General features: G+C 39.7%; 1 protein-coding gene across 2 annotated transcripts in view; it reads left to right on the top strand.

Annotated features, from left to right (window-relative positions):
• LOC150087035 (tetratricopeptide repeat protein 37) overlaps positions 1–17,316 on the top strand; it is a 702,248-nt gene that overhangs the window by 606,921 nt on the left and 78,011 nt on the right. For both annotated transcript variants that reach the window (XM_090371768.1, XM_090371767.1), the window contains exon 39: positions 4,694–4,814. In XM_090371768.1, coding sequence (XP_090227894.1) covers positions 4,694–4,814 — 121 coding nt within the window. The remainder of the gene's footprint in view (positions 1–4,693; positions 4,815–17,316) is intronic.

The following is a 17,316-nucleotide window of genomic DNA, read 5'->3' as shown; positions in this document are numbered from 1 at the left end:
ACTATCACTGTCTTCTGTTGCTTCTGTAGCCAGGTGGGAAGGAGCAGCAGTGCGTAGTACACGCTTCTTGATTAGACCGGGGTTCGAGCCCTTCACCCAAATACGGAGGATGCGGAAAGGTCAAGGAATGACCACCGCATATCCCGGAGCAATATAGCTTAGTTGCTAATGCTCCTAAAAACCAAATAACAAACATCTTCTGTTGCTCAATGAGGTCTATCAGGCCCCTTCCTTCTTCTTCCTGGGCAATTGCCAGTCTCTCCACTGCAGCTCTCGGGTGGTGTTGGCGGCTCTTGGTCATCATTGTCCTTGTCTTTCTAATGATATCCTCCAGCTCAGTGTTAGTCCAATCTATGACCCGAAGAAGTATGCTAGCACTGGGATTGTATAGGTGTTTATGGCTTTAACTGTGTTCCCTCCATTCAGCTTTGCTTTCAGCAGTCTTCTGAGTCTCTGACAGTATTATTCAGTCAAGCAGGCCTTAATTTCCTTGTGCTGTAACTGCTGAGCCTGCATCATCCCCAAGTATTTGTAGGCCTCTCCCTCTGCCATGGCTTCGATCTCTTTACCACTCTGCAGCTGGTAGGTTCGGTTGACTAATTTTCCCTGATGCAATCCGTGGGTCTTGCATTTATCTAGACCAAATTCCATCCTAATATCCTTGCTGTATTCTTCTGTAATCTGGAGTAGTTGCTGAAGATGCTTCTTCAGTTCCACGTAGAGCTTAATGTCATCCATATACATCAGGTGGGTGAGGGTGTACAGGTTCTTCCTTCCTTCCTTCCTTTGAGGTTAATCCGTACTTGCTACTGTTGAGCATGGTAGATGGCGGGTTAAGTGCTAGACAGAACTGTGTACATGTTGCGGCGTTTCTTGTATGCTTGCTCCATAACCACAGCAGCTATGGTTAATTGCTCCTTGCATCCTTTCTGCTGTTTGGCTATTATGCTCTGGCTCTCCAAGTGGTCTGTTATCTTCCTGGTTATGCAGCTGATCAGGATCTTGTACATTGTTGGGAGGCAGGTGATTGGCCTATATTTCACTGGGTTTCTTGTATCTTTGTCTTTAGGCTTCAGATATGTGATTCCTTGAGTGAGAAACTTCGGGACTGTCTCTGGGTGCCTTATCATTTGGGTGAACTGTTCTGCCAGGTGCTTGTGTGTGTGTGTGTGTGTGTGTGTGTGTGTGTGTGTGTGTGTGTGTGTGTGTGTGTGTGTGTGTGTGTGTGTGTGTGTGTGTAAGTGAGCTTCTTGAACCAGTAGTTGTGGACGTTATCTATTCCTGGAGTTTGCCAATTGTGAGAGTTCTTGGTCATCTGTTTTACTTCTTATTCCTGAATCTCCCATCCTCTCATTTCTTGTACATCCTTGGTTTTCTTACATTCTAGTTCTATCCAGATGGCTCGGCTGTTATGTTTTACTTCCTTGCTCCATATGTTTCCCCAGAAATTCTCAATTGTCTTCTTCTCGAGTGGTCTTCCCTTGTTTCCCATCTTCTCCAAGATTCCTGTAGAAGCTTCTTTGGTCCTCATCGAAGGTTCGGTGGTTTATTTTCCTCTTCGAGCTCTCTTTGTATCGTTGTAGTCTCTTGCTGAGTGCAAGGAGGTTCTGCTTCAATGTGTCCAAGTACTCTCCTATTCTCTGATTTTTTGTCTCATGTTTGCTGTGGATGCTGTCTCTCTTGAGGATGCTCTTCACTTTTCCAATTAATTTCTTACTCCTATTGCTCCGTTGGTACTGGGTCAATTGGCCTATCTTGACTCTTAGTTCTTCTATCTTTTGCTGAAGTCTTCTTTCCCAAGCTGGTGGTTCCTTCTGTTTTTGGTTCTTCTGCTGCTGGTCTCTCGCTTCTCTTCCATTAATACTCGTGGCTGCTACCGCAGCACAATACATGGCTGTGTGGATGGCCTCCAGTGTTGCACCATTGCTGTCAAGGTAATGCGGTATTATGTGCCGATTCAGGTGGTCTGTGACTCTCCACAAGGTTCTATTCGGCCTCTGCTTCGGTATCACGTGAGTCTTTGTGGGGTCCATTCCTTCGAATTCTGTTAGGGCCTTCTTCCACTCGTCCTCTATTCTGGATATCATGACCTCGTCTCTTTCCACTTCAGCTGCTGCGGGTTGTATTTCCTCTTGCTCTTCTTCCTCTGGTTTGGCGGTGGTATGTTCTTCCTCCTCCTCTGGTTCCATATTCTTTATCCCTTGTAGTTGATCGCTCACGTCCTGCTTGATTTTTTCCAAGTTTGCAGGGGCTATAAGGTTCTTCGTGACAATGGTCCTTCTCTGGTCTGCTATTCGCTGTTCGGTGACCTGGATATCTGGGAATCGTTCCAGCCACTTGGTATGTAGTCTCGCCCTGTAAGTTGTCATATCGGTCTCCACCTTCGTTATTTCGTAGTATGCTTGCATGCTGTCCGTATTCATTTCGATGCTTCACTTCATGAGTTGGCGTTTTCTCCCTTCCTGGGTGGTCACTAGCGCAGTTGCGCAGGAAGCACTTCCAGTTGGTGGGGCTGGATGGTCTTGCCCTTCTCTTGTGGTAGACATACGGGGGATAGCGCCACTCGCTCCACTGCCTTCCTCAAGAGACCATCGCTGATTTTTCGAAATGACCCCTCTGCCTAAGGCCTGAACGCGAGTGACTTTATCCTGCGATATCATCATCATTATTATTATTATTAACCATACGATGCAAGGAAGTTTGAGGCTTATGCTGTACCAGCCAAAAAAATTTCTCGAGTTACCCTGGGAGAGAGAGAGGAATCACCAAGAGAGAGAGAAGGATGATTATGATGTCCAGCTGAGGACCCTGGGTTTGCCAAGCCCATACTCACCAGATGTGAGCTCCTGGGGTTGTATTGTTATTATTGAAAATATTTGTGCAAAGGATCTTCCCAGAGTTTCATTTCTGAATGGTCTCTTCTTAGTTGGTTATGGAATTTATTTAGGATAAATTTGTCTGAAAGGAGACCTACCGTCTGGCATTTATAGTTATCCCTTTTTCTCCAGTCACTACATTCACTTTGTATAAGGTTGGTCTTCATTTATCTCCTTAAAATTTTAAAAATATTTTTGGACCTACCCCCACCTGCCCATAAAGGGCCTTTTATAATTTGCCTCCATTGATATTAATCACCTAACATGTTACAATATATGATTAGCACGTAAATTCCTGATTCACATTGCTGTTGAGGAAGCAGTGTCAATCAAGAATTTCTTAAGTACCATATTCAAGGTGCTACCCAAATGTTCCCAAAATTTGAATGTTGTGTGGGAACTACGTCTAGTACGGACTTGTGGTGCTAGGTAACACTGCATGCATCCTTTGTGAATCAGTGTGCCACATGGCATCCGGCTGTATAGAGTCATTGAATATTTATATGCAGTTCTTTGGCAATGTGTTTGCAATTGTTGCAATGGTTGATGTGAAAGAGCAACTTGCTTGCATCAAGTTTTGTTTCCTTCTTAACAATACAGCAGTAGTAACACATAAGAAGTTGAAACAAGCTTTTGGTGACAATGCTTTAGGCCAGGCACAGACCTACTACTGGTTTAACATTTTTAAAAATGGTTGAATGTCAGTTGATGACGATGATCGCTCTGGGGGCCCATCATTGAGCACCACCCTGGAAAATGTTGCAAAAGTTCATGCCGCAATCCGCGAAGACCACAGGCAGGCCATCTATGACATTTGTGGTATTGTAAGACTATCGTATGCCACGTGTCAGAGGATTTTGTCAGACTAGTTGAACATGAGAAGGATTGCAGCCAAGTTCGTGCAACATTTACTGAGTGAAGACCAAAAGCAGCATCACATGAAAGTTAGCAGAGATCTTCATGATTAGGCCAGGAGTGATCAAAACTTCCTTTTTACAGTCGTCACTGGTAACGAGAGTTGGGTGTATGAGTATGACCCAGAAACCAAGCAACAATCGTCCCAGTGGAAGAGTCCATCTTTGCTCTGACCAAAGAAAGCCCGACAAGTGAGGAGCAATGTGAAGTCCTTGCTGATCTTTTTTTTTTAACATTGGCAGGATTATCCATAAGGAATTCATCCCTCCTGGCCAGACTGTCAACGCAAAGTTCTTCTCCTGAGGCCGTCAGGAGGAAATGTCCAGAGAAGTTGCGCACAAACTGGATTCTTTGTAATGACAACGCACCAGCCCACACATCTCTTGCTGTGGTGCAGTTGTAGGCATCCAACAACATGACAATTGTCTTCCACCCCCTTATTGGCCATACTAACCCCCGCGACTTCTTTCTCTTCCCAAGAATGAAAATCAAGCTGAAGGGTTGAAGATTTGACTGCTTAGAGGATATCCAAACCAAATTGCAGGCTGTGCTGAACACTATGATGAAGAAGGAGTTTCAGGATGCATTAAAATCATGGGAGAAGCGCTGGGATTGGTGTTTATGCTCTCGAGGGGACTACTTCAAAGGTGACTGTGGTGGATAACACCCAGGATGAGTATAATTTATTTTATAAATACAGTACAGGAACTTTTGGGTAGCACTTTGTATTATTTCCTCCAAAATAAAATCAGGTTAAAACAACATGGCATGCAATTGAAATATTTGATGCTGTGGTAATAATTTCTCTTTGAGTAAGGAGTTTTGAAATCTTACATTATTATATGGTCTTGTCAACTGGATTTGCACTTTTATTAAGTAAACTTACATTTTTTTTCTTTCAGTTTCTTCAAGAAATGCTTGAGGCATGTTCTTTCTGTAAGCAATCCCAGAGAACCAAAGTATCTGGAATTTGTTGCTAGAAAGCTTTTACTACAAATTGCTATGGACAGTAACACTGTTGAGGTAAATTTGTTAGTATATTCAGACATTGGTTTGAGACAAAAAAAAAAAAAAAACTTAATACCATTATTAAATAAATAGTTAAAATAGGTGTATTTCAGTATTTGATGAAATTGAAATGTAATTTTTTTTTAGCTCTTCAATTAGTCACACCTTTCTTCTATAGCACAACATCAACTCCATATGATTTTATATTTAACAACAGATACCAAGACCAGATCAAAGATAATGCTTCAAAGGTCAAGGACCTCCTGATCATTGAGCAAATAATCTCACTGCAACTACACTGCCTGCCAGTGACCAGAAGAAGTCTGTGTAGTGGTATGCAGGAAGGCACTATTAAGGCTAAACCTTGACGGTAGATGAGTATGGCTTTTCCATGAGTATAACATATCTTCTAAAATTTCACCACATTACATTTCATCTACTTCCCCCCCCCCCACACACCCACATACTTTGCTTAATCGTGAGTAATCAAATTATTCACAGTCACAATTCACATCATAAATATAGGTGGTCTAAACTCTAAGAAAAGGAAACTTTTCTCTTATGGCAACCCCAGAGTTTAGATCAGCCACTAACAGGAAAACTCTAGCCCAAGACTCGCACATGGTTAAAAATTTTTTAAGATACATCTACAAAGATGTTTCTCATAACTTCAATTATTTCAAAGTTAGAAAATATTGACTCAATAACGAATTTTCAAAAATTATAAATGTACTGTACTATGGACTGTTGATACACAAAATGAAGTTAACTCAGATGCAATTGTTAAATGCTTCATCAAAGTTGGTTTCACAGTTAAAGATTGCTCTGCAAGGGACAAAAGTAAACATTGACTCTGTTAAAATCTTTATCATTATGCAGAATCACTTCTATTGAACTGTGAGTGATATTAGCAGGGATATTCCGGTGTTTCAAAGGAATAATCAAGAGGGTATAATATAAAAAGGTAACAAATAATTTGAATAAAGAAAACACACTGCAGAATCATGGTAGTGTTGAAGACCAGGAAAACAAGAGATGAAAAACACCCTCTTACTTTCTGTGATATTGAAGAAAAACTATTCATGAAACTTTAAGTGCTTTTTTGAAAAAATATAATTCTATGAAACTGGTCAATTTCAATAATACAAGCTACGTACATAAATACATAGTCGTTTTTCCATTTTTAATATAAAAATTCATTTCATTTCATTTATTTTACTAAAAGGGCCTACAAGGGAGGCCTAAGCTTTTTATAAATGTAAGTAAATTGTTTATCAACTCTAATGGGCCCATTTCTGTATAGTGATTACCTGTCTGCAGTGCACAATAATTTGTGGTCCTTAAGTAAATGCTATACATATTTTGTGCTATATTATTTGTTGTTGTTGTTGTTATTTGGTTTTTAGGAGCATTAGCAACTAAGGCCATATTGCTCCGGAGATATGCGGTGATCATTCCCTGACCTTTCCGCATCCTCCGTATTTGGTGGTCACAGGCTCGAACCCCAGTCTAATCAAGAAGCGTGTGCTATACACTGCTGCTCCTACCCACCTGGCTACAGAGGTGCCGCTGTATTATTTTAACTGTTCCAAGAAGTAATTATATGTTAGGAGAGTTTATTGTTTTATTTTTATGTGCAATATTTCCATTGTCCTACCCTGCATAAGAATGCTGCCATCTTAAAATGCAGTTCCACATGTCATGTTATTCACTATGGCTCTTTTGTCTTTTCATGTTATAAATGACTTAAATAATATTTTGATACAAATAATCAAATGTGTATGCATGGGACTTGAGCATTCCTTATATAGACATCTGACAGAGGTAGGACTCAGCTGCAGAGTGAAAAAAAATTTATACATGAAACAAGCCATTCAGTGGAAATTTCTCAAATAATTGTAAACTGTCAGGATCTTTGTGGGCTATTTTCCATCTTGATGGGCTAGTGGCTTTCAGAATCTGTGCTGTTAAATTTACATAATGTGCAACTCGGTTAATTATATAATTAATAATTAACTAATAAAAGTAAAATTACAATAACACAGTGATATATTGCTATTACTTTGTGGGGGTGGGGCAGTATTTCCATAACTGGATGCATCTAACTAGACTAACTTTTCAGAATGCAACAGTTGACAACATGAGTATTCATGGGTTTGTCTTGTCCATCAGAAATAAATTATACTTTACTTATAATAATAATACTTAACATATGTGATCTATCTGATTGTTATTGGTTTTATAGATCATCTTAAAAGTAGCATTGAATACACTAATCTAATACTTGCCCAATCAATAAGTATTTATGTGAAGAAACTACATCTTATTCTACATCTGACCAGTATTTATGCAAGTGCTAATTATACACTATATGACCAAAAGTATTCCAAGACACCACCAGAAATATTGTATATAATATTTCTGGTGGGGTCTCAGAAAAGAAATTCCTTGTGAATGCTGTGTTATCAGCACTGACGTATATATATATTAATCTCATGAGTGCACTTTTAACATGCTGTGCAGCAAACAGTATGTTAAAAGCCAGTATGGGTCATGGATTGTTACTGCATGGATGGATGCATATAAGTAACCTTTCTGTGTATGCAACCATGATCCACCTAAGCCTCCCAAAATCCACTATGGCAAATATTATCCAAAAATGGAAGACTATTGGTGCTACAGTGTGTGTGTGTGTGGGGGGTTGTAGGCAACCTCACAAACACACAGAGTATGTTTAGTGAACCATAAAAAGGCTTCTTTATGGTTCATCTCTTCATAGCCTCTAGAAAACATCATAAAAGCAGGTTCAAGAAGCTACAGGAACATTTCAATACATCAGCAATCCAGAGAGAGTTGCATACCCTTGAGTTCAGTGGTAATGCAGTCACATAACTTTAATGTTTCATTCTAATGGTCATGTTTGGGCGTGGTGATTGCCCAGAGAGTACTTTACTTTCTGTCAAAGTATCATTTTGACCATGAAGTTTGGTGAAGGCAGTCAGATTGTTTGGGGCTGTTTCATCTGGTTCAGTACTGGTCCATTGGTGGTGGTGGTGGTCATAGTACTTACTTGAAACCATGAAGTTCATGACCAGGGATTTCCCCCCATCTCCACATTGTATTCTTTGTAAGTGACACAGAACTCTGTGGAGGCCAGAGATTTAAAATGTGTGTGTGTGTTTGTTGTGTAGTGTTAGGTTCTGTTGTTTCTCTGATCATTTAGCTGTTGGCCCCCTATTGGGACCCACCATTGCCCACACTTTGCCATGAGGAGGCAGGTCAGGCACCCAGTAGATTATTTAAGTACTCTGGCAGGCTCCACCTGGATGGGGACGATAGAGTAGGCATCCCTGATAGAAGGATGGGGATGATAGAGTAGGCATCCCCAAAGAGGTCAGTGGGGACAAGCCCCACTAGGCGAAGTATGGGGGAAGCAGGGAGAGGAGGAAACAGAAACCTGTCTCCTCCCCTGTCTGCTTGGGGATGGGGTTTTAAAGGGAACTGGGTTAGAGTACCCAGTTCAGATCGCCAAATGCCATGTTGTGTCGATTCCAGTAAAAAAAAAGTAAAGTGCAGCCATTATCAACCCACTGCAGGGTGGAAGCCTCCTCAACAATTCATGCTGAGGGAAATGGACCATAATCTGCCACGCTGGTCCAGTGCGGGTTAGCAGATCGACCGTATTCAGCAGTCAGGGGCTTGAACCCCGGTCTACTCAAAGAGCGTGTGCTACTGCACTCCCGCTCCTGCCCACTCGGCTACGGAGGCCGTTTCGATTCCAGTAGGATGGTCAAACTGCCCATCCTGCTCGGGGGGGGGGGGTAGGATATCTTAGCTGCCAGTGGGGGTTTTGGGAGAGATACACATTTACTTCATTCATAATCTGCATTCTCACTGTACTTCCATTCTATCTTTATACTTTTTTCTTATATTTTATAATTTATATATTTTTTGTTTCTGTTAGGTTATTATATATCTATTATTTTTTTTCCCCTCTCACTCACTCATTCACCTTTTTTGCACACACCGGGGGGGGGTACAATGGTGTGTAATGTAAATTTAAATACTAATGCATAATAGTTGAGCTAAATAAGCAAGGATATGAAAGATTAAAACTAGGATTAATGTGTACTTAACTGCAACGCTTATGGTTTGTGTTCTTTTTTCTCACACACTTACACTCTCATTCGTTCTTCTGGCTTTCATTTCATTTGTTTGACTCTTGCTTTCTGCACTGCACTCTCTGGGCACCTCAACTTAATGTTATTCTTCAGTTGTGGTACAGGCCTAGCTGTAAGTTTTTTGCAGACCAGGGGAGAATGCAGTGATAGTGTTTGTGTTTTTAGTATATAAAGTAAGGTGAGTTAACTGTATACATTAATTGGCCAAAAGAATACAGTTACATTTACTCTTCCGTTCATTCCCATTCACCATAACACTCATTCACTCTCTCTTTCCATCGTGCTGGGTCACTCTTTCTTTCACCAAAACTGACATTTATTCCCTTTTACCATTATTCCCAAATTCACTCTTTCATTCAGTACCCAGCCAATCATTCTCTCTTTCATTCTCATTCATTCATTCTACATTGCATCCACTTGCTACTAGCTTACTGATATTTTTCAGCTAATCTGCTTCCCTGGCTGCCTGTACATCTCCCTCCCCTACATGGTTGCTTATTTGGTATGCTCCAGGTTCCTACACATGGCAGGGTACTCCTGGGGGTTCCCCATGTCAATCAGGTTTTGTCATGTCAGGTTTCTATCAGGGTGCTGAATACTGCTATCCTGACAGTTTTTAAGTCATTGTCTGGGCGTGGTGGGAAATGTGGGCAATTTTTACTGTTGTTGGATTGCTGGGGGGGGTGAATTGTCCTTCTTTGGATAATCCTATGCATTTCAAATGCTTTCTGTGTGAAGGTTGTAAAGGCTTTATAGTTTTCCTCTTCTATAACGAACCATATCATACAGTGAGAGTCATACATTTGTTTCTGAAAACATCAAAAAGTTGGACTGGCTGGCCACCAGATAAGGTTTCATTCAAAGCAACCTTCAGAAATTGATAGAAAATATGCACAGGAGAGTTTAGAGTATCTAGCTGTCCAAAGGAGTTTAATTTTTTCAGATTACTTGAGCAGGAAAAAAACAGCATGGAAAAGTTTCAGAACAATTAAAAGTACTGAAGCCTATAACAGCTACAAAGTGATCTGTAATAGTGCCACAGAAACTGTTAGGCTGGCAAAGAGTGGGGAGAAGAAAAACCCTTTATATCAAAGAGAAATTATGGGAGTGAAGTTGAAAAATATGTAATTAATGATATTGAAATTTCACATGATTATTTAATGAAAACACTTTCGAGTACAGGCGAGTAAGGCTCCTGCGGTTGATGGCATATACCCTATAATTTTAAGGGAGACAACAAGTGAAATGTCAATGTACCTCCAATACATAAGGGTGGTTCTAAGAGTGAAGTGGGAAATTACCGACCAGTCAGTCTAACTTCAGTAGTAGAGAAAATCATGGAAGCAATGATCAAGTGTGGAATTCAGGATCATTTAAATAGAAATGGAGTTCTGAAGGATACTCAGCATGGTTTTGTAAAGGGAAAATCATGTTTAACAAATCTGGTTAGCTATTTTTGCAGGATCACTCATGAGCTGGATTTAGGGAATAATTTTGACATTGTTTATTTGGATTTCAGCAAAGCATTTGGGAAAATCCTTAGATGGACAGCAGGATGGCTTCAGAGCAGGAGGCAGAGGGTTGTGATAAATGGTTATTCCTCAGATTGGGTTGATGTTAGAAGTGAGGCTCCCCAAGGATCAGTATTTGGACCACTGTTGTTTTTGATTTTCATAAATGACATCAATGAACAAATAGAGGGCATGATGTAAAGATTGGTAGAGTAGTTAATGTTCACCACCAAGCAGTGCTTCTTCAGAGTGACCTAGACTTCAGATATTTTCAGAAAAATGGCATTTATGCTTTAATCCAGCAAAGTAAGGTGTACACCTGAGGAACAGTAACCCCAAAATAACTTATACACTTGGCGGAGTTGAACTAAAGCTAGGAGTGGAGAAAAGAGACTTGGGTGTTTCAATACGGTCAAACATAAAGTTCTCCGAGCATTGTAGACAGGTTGCAAGGAAGGCCTCTGGTGTATCGATGATTTATCGAACAATTGCTAGTAGAGATAAGGAGGTATAATCCCATTATATAAGGCTATTGTTAGACCACACTTGGAATATTGTGTTCAAGCACCTAAATAAAGACATTGAGCTTCTTGAATGGGTTCAAAGACCAGTAACCTTGATTGAGGTGTTTAAGGCTCTGAGAGGTATGAGGAAAATGAATGAAGAGGAAATTTTCACAGTTATAAATGATTCTAGAACTAGGGGCCATAAATTCAAGTTATGGGAGGAGATGTTTAAACTGGATTGCAGAAAGTTTTATTTTAGCCAGCAAGTTATAAATTACTGGAATAAATTATCTACATGGGTGGTAGAAGCTGACAATTTTGGGAAATTCAATGGTCAGCTGAATACCTATGGGAGGAGGGAAATGCATGAGTTGTCTATTTCCTTTTCTTTAATTATTATTTTTTTAATTTTTATTTTTATTTGTTTATTTATTTGGCTGGTGCAGCATAAACCATAGGCTTCCTTGCACCATGTGGCCATTGCTAATACTAATTCAAAGATGAATTAATTAAAGGCCCTTTTTAGAACATATATATGTCTAAATACAGTCTGTCCTCATATAGCACGATAGTTGTGTTCCTAGAAACCCTCGTGCAATATAAACAGGCCCTATGGGAAAAGTGGGGTTAGGTGCCGACCACCCAAGATTGAACACACATTTGGAACCAAAACATTACCAAACACAATAAATAATCGGATAATTTTAATCGTTATAAAATACGTAAGTATTTTATAACGATTAAAATACGTAATAAAAAAGTATTTTTTACGAATAAAATACGTATTTTATTCGTAAAAAAATTTATTATATTAAACAAAATAGTCGTAATAAAATGCTTACGTATTTTATTACGACTATTACGTAATAAAATATTGCTAATGCTTTTGCTTCTATCGTAAGCAAACTTGTTTTTTGTTTGATTTTCTATCCAAACAGATGACAGCCGTTCCATCGGGGGCTCACGTCTGGTGAGTATGGGCTTGGCACACCCAGGGTCCTGAGCTGGATATCATCATTCTTTTCCTTCTTGGTGATTCCCTTCTATTTTTCTCTCTCTCTCTCTCTCTCTCTCTCTCTCTCTCTCTCTCTCTCTCTCTTAGGGTAACTTGGAATTTTTTTTTTTTTTTTTTTGGCTGGTGCTGCATAAGCCTCAGGCTTCCTTGCACCATATAGCTAATAATAATAATAATAATAATAATAATCTCTTCCAATTCTTGTGTCTTAATCTAATGGATTTTAATTACACTTTGAGTTGTTCCTGCTATGAAAGTTGTTTTTATTTTCTCCGCATTCTTTGTAATTCTCAGCGTTGCCTCATTTAGGCCTGTAGCACTTGCAATATCACATGGTTTCATTTCGCTCAAAGCGTTTCACAATTTCATATTTTTTTCTCGACAGAGGCGGACTGGCCATAAGCCTTACCCGGGAAACCCCGGTGGGCCAGAGGCCGGTGTGATTTTGGCCATAAACCGTAGTATGAGGCCACTATAAATTTTCCCCGTAAGAATTTTTGACCCAGTCCGCCTCTGTTTATCGATATTGCTTTTTTTTTCTCTCTCTCTCTCTCTGAATCTGCAGTGTCTTCGCCAGGACACTTCCTTTTCACACCTTTTAAGTATTTTACTAATTTTTAGGGAATAAAGCGCAATTACAAAACGAGAAGGCATGCTTAATACACATAAACAAAGCTGCGCGCGTATAGCAACTGAATAAACAACACCGTAAAGGCCGAGATACACTATTAACACCCCACATTTTACTAAAGCACATTTCTGGGGGTTACTACCATAAAACAATAAAAATAATTTCCAGTTTCGTTTCTGCTAGTGGAATCTGTTATAAACTGGTAGTAAACTCCATCTAATTGCATTTGCGATTATATCGATAGCTGGAATTGTGTTGGTTTTTACGTTATTATGGTGAAACGTGTTTCTCCTTCACTGATATAAAACACATAAATACATTTTCAGAATCTTCTTCATTCCTATCGTGTTGCGTTCGGTTGGGGTGGTTCTGCGTTCAACTGCCATTTCTTGTAAACACAAAGGCGAATCGTGCAAAAGCGAATTCGGTTCGTGTTATATAAGATAACGTTCCCCTATTTATAAATCGTGTATGATCGAATTTGTGTAATGTAAACACGTGTTATACGAGGACCGACTGTACTTTTGATCAAACATCTGCTTGCATTGTGATTGCCAATAGACGTTTCTTTTCTGCTCTCTTTCACAATATAATTGATAGCAACAACAGCATTGTTTGTAAAAGTTCTCTTTGAACTTTCTCATACAAAATAGTGAACATGCATCCTTCGTTACTTATAAATCCATTGCTGTGAAAGTAGTGTCTGATAACCCATGTACTCTCCTAAGCTAAATTTTGAGACATGGCCTGAGATAACTATTCCAAGGCATAATAAAGGTGTATAAATTTTCATTGATGGTTTCAGAAATCATTATGCATTTCTATCCTCAGAGTCATTGGAGAATTCATGGTGGCTGGAGTTGGAAATATGTAATTATTTCCAGGAGTGTCAATGATAATAAATTGCCTTTTTGACTACCTGGTATGATTTGTTATTGCTATTAATGCTTTTTGAGGCATGACAGTTATATAAATTGAAATATGAAAAAATTTAATAACGTTCAGTATCCATTTTTCCCACACCACTGGTGCTCATTATGTGGATACAATAAATACTTTTCAAGATTCAAAATAAAAATTTATATTTTTGATTTAAATTTCTGAAAAAAAAAAAAAAAAAAAAATTTTTTTTAATCCTCTGGCTTCTAAAATCCTTAAGGAAGCTAGCATTTAGGGTCCACCACTTTAAAATGGCTGGAATAAAGAAAAATAAAAATAAACTCTATAATATGGATAAATCTTGATTTTTTTTTTTTTTTTCTGAAAATAGTAGTATATAATAGAGAAGATAAAATACTCATAGGAAAGTTGATTCTCTCTTCAAATGCACTCAGGGAAAGCAGCAAAACATCCTACCAGAGTAGACTCACACACCTTCGGAGATTTAGCATCTGATATTCTCTGCTTTGGCACTATCTTTGTTCTTATACAAAATGGTCTCTCACCTCAATAACAGTAACCAAGCAAGTGCTTATTAATCATAAATAACCTTCCAACAAAATATATTGTAGGACCTGATGGCTGCCCATTGTTCTTGCTCAAAATATATATTCTCTTTATTATTGAAAGTCTGTTATCCAACTGTATGAGAATATTACATTTCCAAATCCATTCCAAAGGTCTGCCAGTACCTTAAAAGACTTAAAACCAATTTTGTTGGTTGCACTCTCCTTAAGATTTTTGTTGTTGTTGGGTTTTTTTAGGAGCATTAGCAACTAAGGCCATATTGCTCCTGGGATATGCGGCGGTGGTCATTCCCTGACCTTTCTGCATTCTCCGTATTTGGAGGTCACGGGCTCGAACCCTGGTCTAATCAAGAAGCATTTGCTACGCACTGCTGCTCCTGCCCACCTGGAAGATTTTTGAAAACACTATCCTACACCACAACAGATCACTGCTTTGAGCAGTCCACCTTACCTCTATTCAATAATTAAAAATAGATCAACTGTTACCAACCTATTAGAAACATCATGCAGAATTCAAAGAGCTCTCAGTGATGGAAGCCTACTTGATATTGTCTTTTTAGACATTAAAGTTGCATTTGATAGGATGATTTAAGTGTCATTCTTTCTTGTTGTTCTTGAGAATCATTTCAGGATTTCTGGCCTCTTACTTGCTATTCTAAAGTAACTGATTACAAATAGGAAAATCATAGTGGACACAGAAAATTCATCATAAACGGATTCTCATAAGGAGAGGATATTGTCTGCAGCTTCTTTGCAGAAGCCCCCAACTCATTCATGTCTCAAGATAGCAACTTCAAGTATACTAGTGGCATAAAAATTTTCATTAACTTGAATTAAAAAGATGGCATAACTTTTTTTTAGCATTAGCATTAGTAGAGGCATATGATATCTTCAAAAAGGCCTCTAAGGTTGGGAGAGTAATACATATCCAGAATTTAAAACAAATACACCAACCGTTTAAATATAATGGTTTAATACTGAAAACTATAAAATGTGCCAAACGATACTACACTGTAAAATAATATATGCAAAAAACTGATTTACAAAATAAAATATACGATAAAAATTTTTAAAATATAGAATAAAACATAAATAAAATATTTAAAATACAATAAAATTAAAAGCGATAAAACATTGACTGAAGCTTTCGGGGGCTTCCGCCTCCTTTCTCAACAACAGTGATGTTTAAGCAACACATCCTTAAGTAACAGGCTCACAGCACACGTGGCTGACCAGGCGCATGCTCAATATTTCTTCCATGTGATCCAGAACCGGAAGCGGCTCGGTAGCATGGAAATATAAAACACTCGTCTTTTGCCAGGACCACGGCTTCCAGCAGGGGGTGAAATCAAACACCCCTGTCCCTATTCATATATTGTTCTCAGACGAGCCTATCCACAAACTCTCCAGCCACTTACGGTCCCAGAACCTATGCGCCCGGTCAAGGATGACAGCATTCACAGGGGAGACCTGATGATGTTTCTCCCAATAATGCTCAGCAATGGCGGACTTATTGAACTCTGCGGTCTGTATATCTCGCATGTACTCCCCCAGACGGTCTTTTAGTCACCGTCCTGTCTCCCCCACACATTTTATGGGCTGCCGAAAACACATAAAGTGGGGGTCCCGTTACGACCCATTGTTTCTTTTATTGGGAGCCCTACCTATGCTTTGTCAAAATTCCTGGCGCAGCTGATTTCTCCTATAGTGGGACGGTCCATGTTTGTTGTTAAAGACAGTGTGGATTTTGTGAACTTCGTAAAAAGTGAAAATGTAGGGGAGAATGAAATAATGGTGTCGCTAGATGTGGTGTCATTATTTACTTGTATATCCATAGCCCATGGAGTGGAATGTGTAAAGGTGGCACTACAAAGAGATGATACCCTAAGTACTAGATCGCACCTAAGTGTAGAGGATATATGCTGTGGCATAGAATTATGTCTTTCGAGTACGACTTTGCTATATAAAGGAGTGACGTACAAACAGGTTCACGGCACAGCTATGGGTTCTCCTATTAGTGCTATTGTCGCAAACCTGGCAATGGAAGAGTTAGAGAATAGGGTTTTTACAAGTTTGGAGTTCCCTATGCGCAAGTGGAAGAGATACGTGGATGACACATTCACTTTGGTGCAAAAGGGGAGAGAAGAGGATGTAGTTAGTTTTCTCAATGATTTCTCTCCTTTTATACAGTTCACCTCAGAGGTATAGAAGTGAATGGTTCCCTCCCATTCCTGGACGTAATGGTGAGTAGAGAAGGCTCCAGGCTTAGTACTACAGTGTTTAGGAAGCCCATGTGTAGGAGCCAGTACACCCATTATAGGTCAGCACAGACTGCGCAGCATAAAAATAGTGTGGCCAGGGCACTTTTGGGTAGGGTTAGGACACATTGTAGTACCTCTGAGGAGAGAGAGAGAGAAATTGGGCAAGTTAGGGCAGATCTTATGAAATGCGGTTACCCCCAGAGGGTCATTGATAAATATAATAGAGGCGTGGAGCCTAATCATGGAACAACGTCCGTTCCTGTCGCCACAGTTTATATTCCCTACTATCCGGGCTTGTCAGATCGAATTTCAAGAATACTACGTGACTTTCAGGCATGCTGTGTGCAACTTCCGGGCCAGAGGTTGCACACAGTGTTGTCACAGGTCAAATACCCCATTCCTGGGGATTCCAGTAGTATATGAGATCCTGGGGTCGTATATGAGATCAAATGCCCGGATTGTGGGGAATGTTATGTTGGGGAGACAGGACGGCGACTAAAAAACCGTCTGGGGGAGCACATGTGAGCTATACAGACTGCAGAGTTCAATAAGTCCGCCATTGCTGAGCATTATTGGGAGAAACATCATCAGGTCTCCCCTGTGAATTGAATGCTGTCATCCTTGACCGGGCGCATAGGTTCTGGGACTGTAAGTGGCTGGAGAGTTTGTGGATAGGCTCGCCTGAGAACAATAGTATGAATAGGGACAGGGGTGTTCGATTTCACCCCCTGCTGGAAACCGTGGTCCTGGCAAAAGACGAGCATTTTATATTTCCACGCTCCCAAGCCGCTTCTGGTTCTGGATCACATGGAAGAAATATTGAGCATGCACCTGGTCAGCCACGTGTGAGCCTGTTACTTAAGGATGTGTTGCTTAAACATCATTGTTGTTGAGAAAGGAGGCGGAAGCCCCTAAAAGCTTCAGTCAATGTTTTATCGCTTTTAAT

The sequence above is a fragment of the Mastigoproctus giganteus genome, chromosome 4, assembly GCF_048544385.1.
Source record: "Mastigoproctus giganteus isolate SK-2022 chromosome 4, ASM4854438v1, whole genome shotgun sequence".
Lineage (NCBI taxonomy): Eukaryota > Metazoa > Arthropoda > Arachnida > Uropygi > Thelyphonidae > Mastigoproctus > Mastigoproctus giganteus.
Note: the sequence above shows the minus strand (reverse complement) of the source record. Positions and strands in the feature narration are given on the sequence as shown.